The 15,702-nt window shown below is 40.5% G+C and overlaps 1 protein-coding gene across 4 annotated transcripts in view; it reads left to right on the forward strand.

Moving 5' to 3' along the window:
- The window catches only part of MAD1L1 (mitotic arrest deficient 1 like 1), a 790,601-nt gene that overhangs the window by 452,581 nt on the left and 322,318 nt on the right, over positions 1-15,702 (forward strand). For 3 of the 4 annotated variants that reach the window (XM_056535643.1, XM_056535644.1, XM_056535642.1), the window contains exon 15: positions 3,097-3,187. The exons of the other annotated variant lie outside the window; for it this stretch is intronic. In XM_056535643.1, coding sequence (XP_056391618.1) covers positions 3,097-3,187 — 91 coding nt within the window. The remainder of the gene's footprint in view (positions 1-3,096; positions 3,188-15,702) is intronic. 4 annotated transcript variants of the gene reach the window in all.

The raw sequence follows: 15,702 nt of genomic DNA on the forward strand, positions 1-15,702 counted from the left end.
CAAAGTTAGAAAAATGCAAAATTTTCATTTTTTTCATCAAATTTTGGGATTTTTCACCAAGAAAGGATGCAAGTTACCATAAAATTTTACCACTAAGTTAAAGTAGAATATGTCACGAAAAAACTATCTCGGAATCAGAATGATAACTAAAAGCATTCCAGAGTTATTAATGTTTAAAGTGACAGTGGTCAGAATTGCAAAAAACGCTCCGGTCCTTAAGGTGAAAAAGGGCTCGGTCCTTAAGGGGTTAAGGATAACGGCAGCTTTACTGAGGCAAGACATGTGATATAGTACAACACAAATAGAGAAACACAGCCGTACATCCACCATTTGTATTTTGATCTACTTGCTTCTCAGCATAATTGAAAAAACCAACAGGTTGTTAGTATACATTTTGATCAAAAAGTACAAGCCCACGTCAAAGCCACCTTGTCAGAGTGGGTCCCTAACCTAACACTGGCATAACGCTGGGTGGCGACCACTGCCTCCAATACACCATGCCCACAGGGGGAATGACTCGGTGGCCTGGCAGCCCCACTACTGCCCGACCAAGCCCCTGGCTTTGGGCAGCACCACCCCACAGACAAACCATCACAGAAACAATGGCCGCCACAGAGAATCACACCAATGTGTGAACACTTACCATGTGCTCCCTACCAGAGGGCTGAGAGAATGGAAGGAGGAAACCCCTATGCAGTCTCCTGCTAATACATTTTTGATCAAAATGTATATTAACAACCTGTTGGAGTTGGAATTTATGCTGAGAAGCAAGTAGATCAAAATACTTATTGTGGATGTATGGCTGTGTTTCTTTTTCTCTTTGTTTTTTACAGGTGATATAGTCTTTCCAGTACAGCCAAATATCCCAGGGAGGTGACCAGTGACACAGGGGGACCTCGCAGGCTTGCTGGGACTTGCAGTAGTTAGACTGACTTAAGTGCAGGCCAAGGTGACTACAGATGGACTTGACTTGACAGAGATGGTGACTGACAATAAGATAACTTGATTTACTGATGACCGACTTATGGCTGCAGGACTTTAAGCTTGAGGCCTCCAATGCTCTGGACACAGACACTGGGACAACTTGACTGGACTTGACCTCAGCAGAAGTAGCAATGTGCTAAGAGCGATGAGCTAAGAGAGGGATTGCAGACCCTCCCCTGGTTATATAGGGGGGCTGTGCAAGGAGCCTATAGGTCACTTGGGGGGTCACCTGGTCACTGGAGCCCTCTGGGTAACAATCATGTGGTACAAACATTAAAGCAACAGTACATAAAATGAGGTAAACCTATATACTTAATGGGGTATGCCTGACAGGGCAGGAGGACAGTACGGGGCCACATCATCCCATACTGGGACATCACATAAATAAAGGGGATCAGATTGCTGACATATGCTTTAGAACTGAGCACAGCTTAAATACATACATTGGAAAGAAATATTTGTTGCTGCAGATGGCATTTGGCACACTAAAATAGAGCCCATCTGTTATTTGTTAATACTATGCTCTTCCCCCCCATTTACGTTAGAATACTATATTAATAACTGTATTAATGACAGTTTTATCCACATTAACGATGACAAACAGGAAAAGTGTTTCCCAATCTTACAACTACAAAATCTATATTTCTGCTTCTATTGAGGACACTTCATTAATCTGATCACCAGAGACATTTACAAATCCAACATTTCTAATTTAAAACTAAATCCAAGATTTTAGTTTGACGGTGGTCAAGGTGAATCTGTCAGCTGTATATCATGCTCAAAAGTGTAGACATAAGCAGATAAAACATATGATACTTGATATGTCTCTTATCTAATTGCTGTTTGCACAAATAAAATTTTCCTTTGAAGCTCAAGTGTCATAAAGGCCATGTCAGGGCCCCTGAGGAAGATGTGCACAGGCAACGAGACGTGTGGTGCTTAGGGGGGCAACTGCTCGGTATTTGTATACAATCTATGTCTTCTGATCTGGTTCTCCTTCCATTATAGTGGGGGTTTGTATATACTGTTTTTTTTTGCTATGGACTAGGTTTATTAAGTTACATCATATATGGGATATTGCAATATCAAACTGGTTCATCTGAAATGATGCACTCTCTTGTCCATATGCAAATGTATTAATTCTGTGTGTGTATGTATATATAATATATATATTGTGTGGCCTACCCCCTGTCTGTGGTTCAGGTTCATGTTGAACCATTAGAAGTGTTTTTAAATGTGTGTCTAGCCTATGTATTTCTGATAAAGGTTTTTTTTATAATATCTACTTTTGGTACTTTTTGGTGTGCACCGTTTTTTTTTGTGTATCTACTCTCTCTCGTTTTATTTTTTATTTTTTATCTGGTATACAATTAACACACTTGGTGGCACCAGATTCAAATGATTACAGCTGAGCCCATTTCTTTTTCTTCGACTTCTGTTTACCGGACCTTCCAAATACTGGACCACTTTTCCACTGATTTTCGTGTTTTACACCTTACTTTCTTAAAATTTCTAATTCGCGCAACCTCTGTTTCCCATAAAACCAATGTAGGGGGTTTGTGCTTAATCCAATTCCTTATTATAAGTAATCTACCAATAAATAAGATTTTTGTTATTAGTGCTGTATAGTGGGAAAATCCAACAACTTCTCTTCATTGAATAATTGGTGTACCTTAGTGATGTTTACACCAAAAACTATAATCTGCCATTTTAAATAGTTCAACCAAATTCCTGTTACCCCTCAATGAACAGAATATAGTACAACCAGACGTTCCAAATTTTTTTTTTTTTTAATAGGTGACACCAAATTGTGTTTCATTGTGCATAAAATGAATTTTTGTTTTAATTGTATGATTTTCCCTCAATATCATTACTATTTTATGCATTAACACAACATTTACACCAATTCTTTATTAGCTGCGGTGATCAGAGCAGGTTGATCTGACAAAAACCTGGTATAAAAGGGAGCACTTTTATTTGTAGTATTGGAGGATGCAAGGAGACAAACGGTCTTCAGGGAGAGAATAGCAGAAATGGAAATGCCCTGTAGTGTATTATTATTCCAAGCATGTCACTTCATATTGTATTCTCTATGCTCTGCTTGTCATGCAGGTTGAAAATTGAGGAGCTTGAAGCCGAACGTGGCCGGTTAGAGGAGGAGAATAGAAACCTGGAGATGAGGCTGGAGAGACTGAGTCTTCAGGTAAGTACAGCAGAGGCTTTGTGCCTTTGTAATCAGATCCTCTTGACACGAAGGTCTTTGGCCATCAAACTCTGTCATTACTCTCAAATATGAAGTAATGCTGACTGGCAGCTGGAGAAGGAGGTCATACACAAATAATGTTATAATGTTCACGCTCTCCCGAGTCTGCTTACAGCAATTTACAATGGTTCCTTCTGTCACCAACATGATACAAAAATGACTGCAATGCCTCTAGACTTACACCATGTTTCCTGTCTTGTGGCAATAGTTAAAGAACCAGTAGTAAACTTTGCAGCCAATGGCTGAATAGAAACGTTCATTTTTAGGGAAATTTCCCACTTTTATAAATTTGAGATGGCTAGTAATGCTCTCATACATTGACTTCAGCCTCCTGCTATGGAGGTATTCATGGGGTGGATTACAGGACCAAGATAGGTTATCAAGCTTGAGGTTATTTGCTTTGGAGAAAAGACGTCTTAGGGACGATCTGATCACAATGTACAAATATATGAATGGACAGTACAGAGATCTTTCTAGTGATCTTTTTATCTCTAGGCCGATAACCATGACAAAGGGGCATCCTCTACATCTAAAGGAAAGGTTTCACCATCATCACATACAGAGATTCTTTACTATAAGAGCAGTGAGACTATATTATGATGCCATATTGGGGTTGGGAAGAAACTTTTTCTCTGTCATGGGGCAATTGGCATCAGCCTCATGGTGGGTTTTTGCCTTCCTCTGGATCAACACAGTAGGATTTTATGTTGAACTTGGAATGTATTGATTCTTGTCTTGATTCAACCTTATACATTATGGAACTATGTACTACTTCTGTATCATCATATGCATTGACTGGGCTTGCAGTATAATTTCTCCTTCTTTGGAAAACACCTGCCGGTAAAGACAAGTCAGCTCGCATCTATCGACACCCCCCCCCCACCTCCGATGACAGGACGGTCCACAAAGCGCAACGCAACCACTCCCCGTGATGACAGGATGGTCCGTGCAGCATTTGTTTCTGGCAGTGTGAAGCCCGTTATTTTAGGATTGCGAATAGCGGGAGAAAAAATAGTGCCTGCACCGTCTTTTTCTCCTGTTATTCTCTCTGATAATAGTAGTGCCCGACAGACCCCATTTACTATAATTGGATCCATCGGGACCCATTATGACCCGTCAAAATGGCGGCCATCAAACTCCAAAAAAAAAAAGTTGGACAGATGTTATTGACGGGGCATAATGGTAGTGTGAAAGGGAACAATACAGAACACGTGATGGCGTTGAAAATATTTCTACATTGCTAGCTTCAGTCTTAAGTCATTAGTATCTCAAGCCGTGAAGTGAAAGGGATACACAAAGGATTCATGTAGACAAAAATCTATTTCAGATAGCTAAACTTACAATGTTACCTTAGCAATTTTATAAATGGGTACCATTATGCCGCCAACCTTTGCCATACATTAAAGATACCATAGGACTCTAGTGATGATAGATTGCCTTTAATTGCTCATTTAAGCTTTGGGGATGAGAGGTCATACGACTTAATTTATTCAGGAGAGATGATCTTTTACTTTTGTGGCCTCTCTCATTAATCTGTGCTCCTCTTCTGGAATGATATTGTAATAATCAGCACTGGGAAGTTCATTGGGTTCTTGTTGACAGCACTTGCCATATAGTAATTGTCTGCTGAAAGACCTAGTGTAGGCTCTGTATTGTAGCAGGCTTTTTAACCATAGACACCACCTGTCATAGTATTTTGGGGTATTTTTTTATATCAGGATGTACCTCTTATTGATATATCAAGCAGTTGTTTTTATCTTTTTGTGACAACCCCTTTTTCTTATGAGGATTTCTAAAAAATAAGCTTCTTACTAGGGGTAATGTAGCTGGGACCATGAGCAATCCGATGTAATCTTTAGTCAAACCCAACAACAAGTGTTAATATTCCCTGCAGCACCACCACAGGGAAAAATAAAGCATTGCACAATTCCTATTTAAATCAGTGAGCTGTGCGTATTATGAATTGACCTGTCAAGTCCTCCTGAGCAAGCAAAAATACTCTTTGTAGTAGCTGTCCAGTTTAGGCTAAGGCTACTTGACAAAAAGGTTTGTACAACAGCAAATTGTAATTACAATTACGATTTGGCTGTAAAAGTCATAGTCAAGTCACAGATGCATTGTATCAAGTTTTTGTGTGGCCCATGAATATCTCTTGAAAATCTAAATCTGTGTTTGGGTATCATGAGTGTAATTTGTGTACATTGATTCGGTTATACATTTTTGTGTCTGTTATACTACCATTTCGACATACACTGAGGTATTATGGATGTGCACTGATTAATGTTGCTCTCTGCTGCTACCACTGTAGAGCTATACATGTGTAAGAATGAGTTGAACTTTGGTCACTTGACTCTCATCAGCTAGCTTATATTGAAAAATTACTAAAAGGCTAAGGGAGGAGTCTCTGAAGTTCAACTCTATCTTTCCCCAGATGGCTGGAATCAGTTCAGACAAAGCTAGCCTAGGCTAGTGAGCAGATATCACTGTCTGTTCTCTACTATATCACAAGTTTAGGTCTAATCAGAAGCCTGTTTCAATTAAAGCCTGCTAGAAGTCCTTGGTTTATAACAGAAGCCGCAGTTCCATTTGTTAGTCAGATCTGGGTCAAATCATAGTAATCATGGCACAGTGTGGCATTCAGGAGGTTTTACCTAAGACTGTCTCCAGTTCACAATGAAAAGGCAATCATCTCCAAATTCCTGTTTCCTCCTCCACATAAAAGCATTGTCTAGTCAGAAGAGAAAAATAGCTGAGCAAGGACCCTTCTAAAAAAAAAACCTAACTCTTTGGGAACTTCCATCAAGAGTTTTTACTGTGTGGCTATCACATCACAAACAACCTGAGGGTAGGCCATGCAGTAGGAAATTGTGCTGCACAGCTGTAAGTAACGTTTGTTCAAGTATCTACACTACACCACATTAATCTATAGGCCCTCTGCATTAAAGTATTATCTAATTGTACTGTTCCTACCTCACATTTGACTGTGACCAGCAAGTGACTTATCTGTGATTTGGAGATATAGTCCTGGCCATAAATGTTGGCACCCCTGAAATTAATCAAGAAAATGAAGTATTTCTCACAGAAAAGAATTGCAGTAACACATGTTTTGCTATACACATGTTTATTCCCTTTGTGTGTATTGGAACTAAACCAAAAAAGGGAGGGAAAAAAGCTAATTGGACATAATGTCACACCAAACTCCAAAAACGGACTGGACAAAATTATTGGCACCCTTTCAAAATTGTGGAAAAATAAGATTGTTTCAAGCATGTGATGCTCCTTTAAACTCACCTGGGGCAAGTAATAGGTGTGGGCAATATAAAAATCACACCTGAAAGTAGATAAGGAGAGAAGTTCACGCAGTCTTTGCATTGTGTGTCTGTGTGTGCCACACTAAGCATGGACAACAGAAAGAGGAGAAGAGAACTGTCTGAGGATTTGAGAACCAAAATGGTGGAAAAAAATCAACAATCTCAAGGTTACAAGTCCATCTCTAGAGATCTAGATTTGCCTTTGTCCACAGTGTGCAACATTATCAAGAAGTTTGCAACCCATGGTACTGTAGCTAGTCTCCCTGGGCGTGGACGGAAGAGAAAAATTGATGAAAGTGGTCAATGCAGGATAGTCCGGACGGTGGATAAGCAGCCCCAAACAAGTTCCAAAAATATTGAAGCTGTCCTGCAGGCTCAGGGAGCATCAGTGTTAGCACAAACTATCCGTCGACATTTAAATGAAATGAAACGCTATGGCAGGAGACCCAGGAGGACCCCACTGCTGACACAGAGACATAAAAAAGCAAGACTACATTTTGCCAAAATGGACTTGAGTAACCAAAATCCTTCTGGGAAAACTTCTTGTGGACAGATGAGACCAAGATGGAGCTTTTTGGTAAAGCACATCCTTGTACTGTTTACCGAAAATGGAATGAGGCCTACAAAGAAAAGAACACAGTACCTAGAGTGAAATATGGTGGAGGTTCAATGATGTTTTCGGGTTGTTTTGCTGAATCTGGCACTGGGTGCCTTGAATGTGTCCAAGGCATCATAAAATCCCATTGAACACCTGTGGAGAGATCTTAAAATTGCTGTTGGGAAAAGGCACCCTTCCAATAAGAGAGACCTGGAGCAATTTGCAAAGGAAGAGTGGTCCAACATTCCGGCTGAGAGGTGTAAGAAGCTTATTGATGGTTATAGGAAGCGACTGATTTCAGTTATTTTTTCCAAACGGTGTGCAACCAAATATTAAGTTAAAGCGCAACTGTCATGAAATCTTGGTGCAATAACCTGCACACAGCCTTTGTACTGTGTGCAGGTGGTGTGTATAGCAACATTTTTACCTGAAATTTGCAGGCTTTCATGACGCCAAAAAGTGCTTTAATTCTAAGCCACTGACGGTCGGATAGGCGTGGCGCGAGGTACGCGATGCCCCATTTTTGGAGTTTGGTGTGACATTATGCCTAATTTTCTTTTTTCCTCCCTTTTTTGATTTAGTTCCATAACACACAAAGGGAATAAACATGTGTATAGCAAAACATGTGTTACTTCAACAGCAAGTCGAAGACAAATTGTGCAGATATTTTTATTGTGCTGCTTAGATGTGATTTTCTGCTGCAGGACCCTTGTCATAGTGTAGCCCTAGCCATATAAATGAGTGTCCTGAATTAGGGCCTGTGTTTGGACTTGCATATGTAAGTCCCTCACAGTTTTTTATGGCCTCCCAGAAATAAAGTTTAGAATATGTCTCCTGTTTACAAAGTAGTGACCTAGTCTTATATAATAGCCAGTTATTTGTCAAAAATACAACTGCATGCAATGACTTGAGGTTCGTTCAACCACCGGCAGTAAATATTCCCATGGGTATATGCAGCCTCTGTAACATAGACCTAAATCTTCTAAATAGAATCTGAATTTGCTATTCTCTGCAGTTATTAACCACTTCAGGAAGAAGCTATTTTGGGCCTTGAGGACACAGCTATTTTTTTTGTTTTGTTTTTTCATTATCTGGTTTTGAGGGCCATGGCTTTTCATTTTTTTTCTTGGTTGTATTCTCAGGAGGCCTTGCTTATTGCAGGATCAGTTATATCTTTAATGTTTTTATTTTTTGATACATATAATGGTTTTAATGTATTTTTTTTTGCTTTAGTTTTTAAAGTGCATCATGCAATATAAGTGACATGTTAAGTAAATTATCAAATTTAGATTTTTTTTAAAGAAATCATTTGTCTAGAACATTTTAATTTTAGCTTTGTGAGAGATTTTTGCAAGACGGGTTGATGTTTTCATTAATACTTTTTTTTGTTCCCTTTAAAAAAAAATTTAAAAAAATTGGGGGGAGGGGGCAAATGAAATTAACAATAAATATACTTTGACTCTTTGGGTTAAATGTAATTTATAGTTTTATAGACTATAGTTCCGGTCATTATGGACACTTTAATACAAACATTTTGTCGATTTTTTTAAAATAAAGTAAGGGGAAAAGGGACAGTTTTTTTTTATTACATTTATTTAGTTCAACAACTTTTTTATCAGCAACTTTAAAACATGCGATCACTCAATTGCTCATATTGTTGGAAGTTTTAATTACTGTGTATTGTTAGAACCTACCTTTGGCTGTATACAGTATATCTGCCGTGCTCCTGCTGCTGATCTTGTGGGTACAATGGCAATACCTTGTGGGATACGAGCTTAAGAAATCCCTTGCTCATGACAAATGTATTTGTCACGGAGCGCAAATAGGTTAAAATATTTGTCTAAAATTAAACCCAAAGGTGGTGATGGGGGATCAGGCATTATACATGTATAAGTCTTTTGGTGCATTGATGGTTTTGCAACTTTTTGACCCAAACTTTTTTTTTTACCAATCTTTCTTGATCTAGATTGCCATTTGACTTTGCCGTTGTTAGGGACTTTTCTCCAAATGTTGCAAATTTTGTCGTAGAGGGCTCCAAATGTCAGAAACAAATACCAACGATTTTTTCACTTAAAAACTTACATACAACAACATTACAGAAGCAAAAATGTGCACATGCACCAGATTTATAATCATCCATGCTACAATTTTATCCATTTGGCCTTCGTTACACGTAACTTCAGCATTGTAAGGCTACTTTCACACTGCCGTTGTGACCCGCCCGTAACAGGTCCGTTAGGCTCTTTTTTTTGCCTTTATTGGCTGTTATCGAGATGGTTCACAACGGTCACAGCCAGATCCGTAGTTTAAGAGGAGTATAGCTGGAGAAAAAGACGTTGCATGCACTCATTTTTCTATCGCTATACTCCCGTCGTTTTGCAACGGGTTGTGTACTGCCGGGACATCATGCCAGTAAATAAATGTAGCCTCAATATAGACTTTAAAGCTTGTGTACCAACACAAACAATGATAAATCTGTCCCAAAGACCTCTTTGTTTCTATCTTAGATGACTTTTTTAACCATTACCCTTGTAGATGGGATGGGGTTACTTTCCCTATAAGCCACATTCAGTGGAGCACATGCATACGAGCAGTGGGATATAACCTCTGGAACCTAATCAGAAAGCTGTCCTTGATAACATATATACTTTTTTTGAGCCTTTCTGGCTTGTCACAGCTCTGTGCTTTATGTATCAGATAATACAGCGCCTTGTCTGGTATACTGCCATTCTTTATCATCTACCACCTGCAGAAGCCTTTTCTCTTCCTCCGTGTAAATAGCTTCATGCCAGGGAAAACACATGTTTGAAATAACTTAGATTTATGCCATGAATGTGAAATGCAACATTTTTGTGAAAGGAATCATTTTTTCCTCTTTGGTATTGTCAGGTAAACATGGTGGCATTGTTAAACTTAATATTGGCCTTTATATCTAATTTCATTGCAGCCGTCTACTACGCAGCGCTTGCCTGCAGAGACATGTTGTTGGAAAAGCTCATATAAAGGAAGGCTAGTGTATGTGGATAAGCATCTGAAGGACTGTTGGCATAGATCTATAGATTGTGGAGTCACTTGTGTGTTCCTTGCTTGATAGAGGGTAATAATCCTTCCAGAGACTGGAGGTCAGATAATGGGAATGTGTCAGCTGAATCTATCTTCAGAAAACAATCTGTTGTTTAAAGGAGATTTTTATAAACGCTGTTTCAAAAAAATGTAGTTTAAAATTTTCGTCTATCTATAGAAAGAAAAAAAATCTCAAGGTACAATAAATAACATCCTATGAAATGGTCTTTAAAGGGGTTATCCAGGAAAAAACTTTTATTTATATATAAACTGGCTCCAGAACGTTAAACAGATTTATAAATTACTTCCATAAAAAAAATCTTAATCCTTTCAGTACTTATGAGCTACTGAAGTTGAGTTGTTGTTTTCTGTGTTTGCTCTCTCATGACACCTGTCTCAGGAACTGTCCAGAGTAGAAGCAAATCCCCATAGCAAACCTCTTCTACTCCGTGCAGTTCCCGAGACAAGCAGAGATGTCAGCAGAGAGCATTGTTGTCAGACAGAAAAGAACGACTCAACTTCAGCAGCTGATAATTATTGGAAGGAATAAGATTTTTTAATAGAAGTAGTTTACAAATATGTTTAACTTTCTGGAGCCAGTACATAATATATTTTCCTGGAATACCCCTTTAAACATGACTAGGATATTTGCCGAAACAGACATTCATTCTAGATAGCTGTTTTGGGGCAGCTACCTATAGGTGGCACTAGAGAGACAGTTTTTTTCATTCTAGAGGAAAGCTCATTTGCATACCTTTTCCCATGGAGCATTGCCAGTTAAGCTCCATATATGAGCTCTTCAATGAGAACAAAAAGCAAGAAGGATTCTAAAATATTGCCGTTTTCACATTGGCCAATGAGCCCTTACCGTAGGCTTACAGTTCCTTCCACTTTTCTGCACAGCAGTCATCTTTTTTATCATCGCATTCACACTACAGAATTTCGGACCGCAATTCCACTCAGGATATGTGGTTAGAAATTCTGCTGCATGAAGCTTAACATGCAGGTGAATGGGTTTTCCGTGAACCCATTCAAACTGCAGAATCTTCTTGACAGAATTTTCGACAGAAAATTCAGATCAAATAATTGCGCCAGAACATTGAACCTGCTCAAGGTTCTGGCAGAATCCGCTCTGCAGATATTGCACTCTATGGGGGAGAGCAATGTCTGCACAGTCTGGCTGTCCTTGGATGGAAGTTTTCTATCTGGAGCTATACAAGTGGGAACCCGTCCTTACACTAATAGGTAACATTTTACAATAAAGCTATAGGCAGATAACACTGGATGCATCATTAACAATAGATGGGCACAACTGAGTAGGGCTGGGCGGTATGGCCAAATATGTGTATCGCAGTATTTTTGTAACTTAAGGCTGTTCCACGGTATATAACGGAATCCCACCCCAAAAAAAAAAATTATTAGCCCAGCGCTGTGCTGTCCCCACCAGGGTACTACTCACGTCACCCGCAAGCGCTGCCTCCTGTTTGTTGCAGGCCGCCGGCGCTGACACTCTATAGCTGTATCCCTATTCCCGGGCTGCAAAAGGTAAACAAAATAAACAAATTCATGTTCTGACGTTGGCCTTACGCTGGGGACGGGAACGTCGGACAGCCGTCAGCCTATCACCGGCCGTAGCGATGTTCTGCCTCGGCCCGTGATAGGTTGAGCCCACTGTCATGTAAGAAGCCAGCTACTTACATGACAGTGCGCTCAACCTATCACCGGCCTAGACAGAACATCGCTTCTGCCAGTGATAGGCTGACGGCTCTCTGACGTTCCCTTCCCTGGGAAGCAAGTCCGGACCGACGGGAAAGGTGAGTTAAAGTTTATTTTGTTTACCTTTTGCAGCCCGGGCCTAGGGATACAGTATAGAGCAGTGGTTTGCAATCTGCGGACCTCCAGATGTTGCAAAACTACAACTCCCAGCATGCCCGGACAGCCAACGGCTGGGAGTTGTAGTTGTGCAACATCAGGAGGTTGAAGACTACTGATATAGAGTGTCAGCGCCGGCGGCCGCAACAAACATGAGGACGAGGAGGGCAGCGCTTGCGGGTGACATGTGAGTAGTAGTGCTGGGCTGATAATTAATTTGGGGGGGGGCAGAACAGCGCTCGCGGGTCACATATGATTAGTTCCCTGACAGCGTAGCGCTGGGCTGATAATTCATTCATTCCCGAGGGGGAGGGGCCCAACCGGTATTGCGGTATGGGTTAAAATTAATATCGTGCAGCACAAAAATGTTGGTATTCGGTATGAACCGGTATACCGCCCAGCCCTACAACTGAGCTCCTCCTCCCTGCACAAGTCAGAGAGCATGCCCATAGTTCTCTCTATTGTCTTACATCCTGCTTCAAAGCAGATCTCTGGAACTCCAATTGCAGCATGCTGGGTGTTGTGGTTTTGCAACAGCTGGAGGCACCCTGGTTGAGAAACATTGTGCACACACAGTGAAGAGGAGATTCCCTCTTCCCTGTATCTCTTTTGTACATACTAAGGAGCAGCAGCAGCAGCAGCATGGATGACATTATAAAGTAGTATTGAGCAGCTTAAACTGTAAGTTAAGTCCTTATATGAGATCCAATGCTCACTTTTAACTCCTGCAGTCTCCTCTGGTAGCTTCTCTAGCAGCAAGGAATCCGATCCCTCAGTGAGCGGATAGTCCATCTTATCTTTCATGAGGGATTTGAGCTGGTTTTCATAGTGAATGATGGGTTTGGGTAAAGGGGCCTAGTATGAGAGGAAAGAAGCATTTTTCTTCAATGAAAGTTTCTTACCCTTGCTTGCACTATTGATTAATGCAGTTTATGGTGGAGACCATTTAATCTTGCGGTGCTAATCACAGTAATACTGCCCTCTGGCAGTGAAGAAGTGCAGCTGTACATAATAATGCAGGTAACTGTGTATATGCCACTAAAAATCTGTGAGGTTGATGAGAGAAACAATATCAAAGGGTTTTGTAATGGCTGTCGGTAATAAAGGATTTTTTTTTTTTTTTGTGGAAAGGCCCTTTAAGACAGACAACTTTTCCATTAGTCGTCACTAGGCTATTGCAGTGAATAGGGATAGATGAGCTTCATTTCCAACATAAAATCTGGCTGCCTTCACCCTCATTTCCCCCTATATTGGTAACACCGGGCCTTGCTTTCCCCAGGCACAGAACACAATAAATCACGGCACAATTTGCCATTTAGACAGAGCAGCAGAATGAGAACATCTTGAAGCTGATAGTTATAGTTTCCACTCTGCAGCACAGATCCTGAATTCAGCTCGAGGAAACAATGAAACCAACCACTTATTTTTCAATTATGGATAAGGTAATAATGCTGCCCACAACGGGTAATTATACATTTGTTTCATTTACTGTTCATGCTGGCAGAGAATATAGGGAAATGACACATTCGGAGGAGGCTTGAGAGACTTTTCATTTAGCCCATCATACTGCCGGACCCTTTTAATAAGGGATTTTTACATTACACTGAACCCCTTGAAATGTTTTGTTCTTTTCTATTTTATTTGCCTGCCAACTATTAAAAAAAAAAGTTCACTACCTATGTGGATTTTAATAATCAGAGGTAGAGATGAGCGAACTTAGAGTAAATTTGATTCGTCACGAACTTCTCGGCTCGGCAGTTGATGACTTTTCCTGCATAAATTGGTTCAGCTTTCCGGTGCTCTGGTGGGCTGGAAAAGGTGGATACAGTCCTAGGAAAGAGTCTCCTAGGACTGTATCCACCTTTTCCAGCCCACGGGAGCACCTGAAAGCTGAACTAATTTATGCAGGAAAAGTCATCAACTGCCGAGCTGAGAAGTTCGTGACGAATCGAATTTACTGTAAGTTCGCTCATCTCTAATCAGAGGAAATGGAATTCTTGTTGTTGGTTTAGTTTTTTCTTATTATTATTTATGGGTTGTCTTTTATTCATCTCTTCTTTTTCCCCCTATCTGCCCTGTTTTATATCTAGAAGGAGAGCTACCATCCACCAATTTTATACAGTTTACTGTATGTAGGAAAATCACATTACTATTATTAGTTTTAGCGCTCAGTTCTTTAATGGGGCTCAGTTCATTAGAGGGCAGTGGCACAGTTCTTAAGAGGTAAGTGCCATAGTTCATTAGGTGCACAGAGTATAGTTATTAGGGGCAGAGACAATATTCATTGTTTGAGGTGGCATAATTATTTGGTTTAGGGATAGATTATTTTAGAGGGCACAACATGTGACAGTATTGTATTAAGGGGTGGTGTGTATGGCAGGGGTATAGACAGAGACACAAAGTAGCTGTACTATATTCAGGGGGCACAGTTTATAGCAGTATTATGTTTTAGGGGTACAGTGTATGGCAATCTTATATTTAGGGGCACAATATGTGGCAGTATTATATTTGGTGCACAGTGTGTGACCGTATTATACTCTGAGGCACAGTTTGTGGCAGTATTATAATGAGAGACACTATATGTGGCAGTATTAGGGGCACAGTGTGTGGCAGTGTAATATACAGGGGCACAGTGTGTGGCAGTGTAATATACAGGGGCACAGTGTGTGGCAGTGCAATATACAGGGGCACAGTGTGTGGCAGTGCAATATACAGGGGCACAGTGTGTGGCAGTGTAATATACAGGGGCACAGTGTGTGGCAGTGCAATATACAGGGGCACAGTGTGTGGCAGTGTAATATACAGGGGCACAGTGTGTGGCAGTGTAATATACAGGGCACAGTGTGTGGCAGTGTAATATACAGGTGCACAGTGTGTGGCAGTGTAATATACAGGGGTACAGTGTGTGGCAATTAAAGATGAGCGAACTTCCAGTAATTCGATTTGTCACAAACTTCTCGCTCGGCGGTTGATGACTTTATCCTGCATAAATTAGTTCAGCTTTCAGGTGCTCCGGTGGGCTGGAGACTCTCTCCTAGGACTGTATCCACCTTTCCCAGCCCACGGGAGCACCTGAAAGCTGAACTAATTTATGCAGGAAAAGTCATCAACTGCCGAGCTGAGAAGTTGGTGACAAATCAAATTACTGGAAGTTCGCTCATCTCTAGTGGCAATATTATAATGAGGGACACTATATGTGGCAGTATTATATTAGAGGCACAGTGTGTGGCAGTGTAATATTCAGTGTGTGGTAGTATTATACACGGGCACATTGTGTGGCAGTATTTTACTTAGGGATGCAGTTTGTGGTAGTAGTATACTTAAGGGCACGGTGTGTCGCAGTATAATACTGAGGGACACAGTGTGTGGCAGTATAATTTTTGCGGGGATAGCATCTGGCAGTGTTATATTCAGGGGCAAAGTATGTGGTAATATTATAGTTAGCAACACAGTGAATGGCAGTACAGTAGTCAGGTGCACAGTTTCTGGCAGTATTATACTAAGGTTCACAGTATAAGGCAGTATTTAATTCAGGGGTACAGTGTCTGGCAGTATTATACTGAGGTTCACAGTATAAGGCAGTATTTAATTCAGGGGCACAGTGTCTGGCA

This window comes from Hyla sarda, chromosome 8 (genome assembly GCF_029499605.1).
Source record: "Hyla sarda isolate aHylSar1 chromosome 8, aHylSar1.hap1, whole genome shotgun sequence".
Taxonomy (NCBI): Eukaryota; Metazoa; Chordata; class Amphibia; order Anura; family Hylidae; genus Hyla; species Hyla sarda.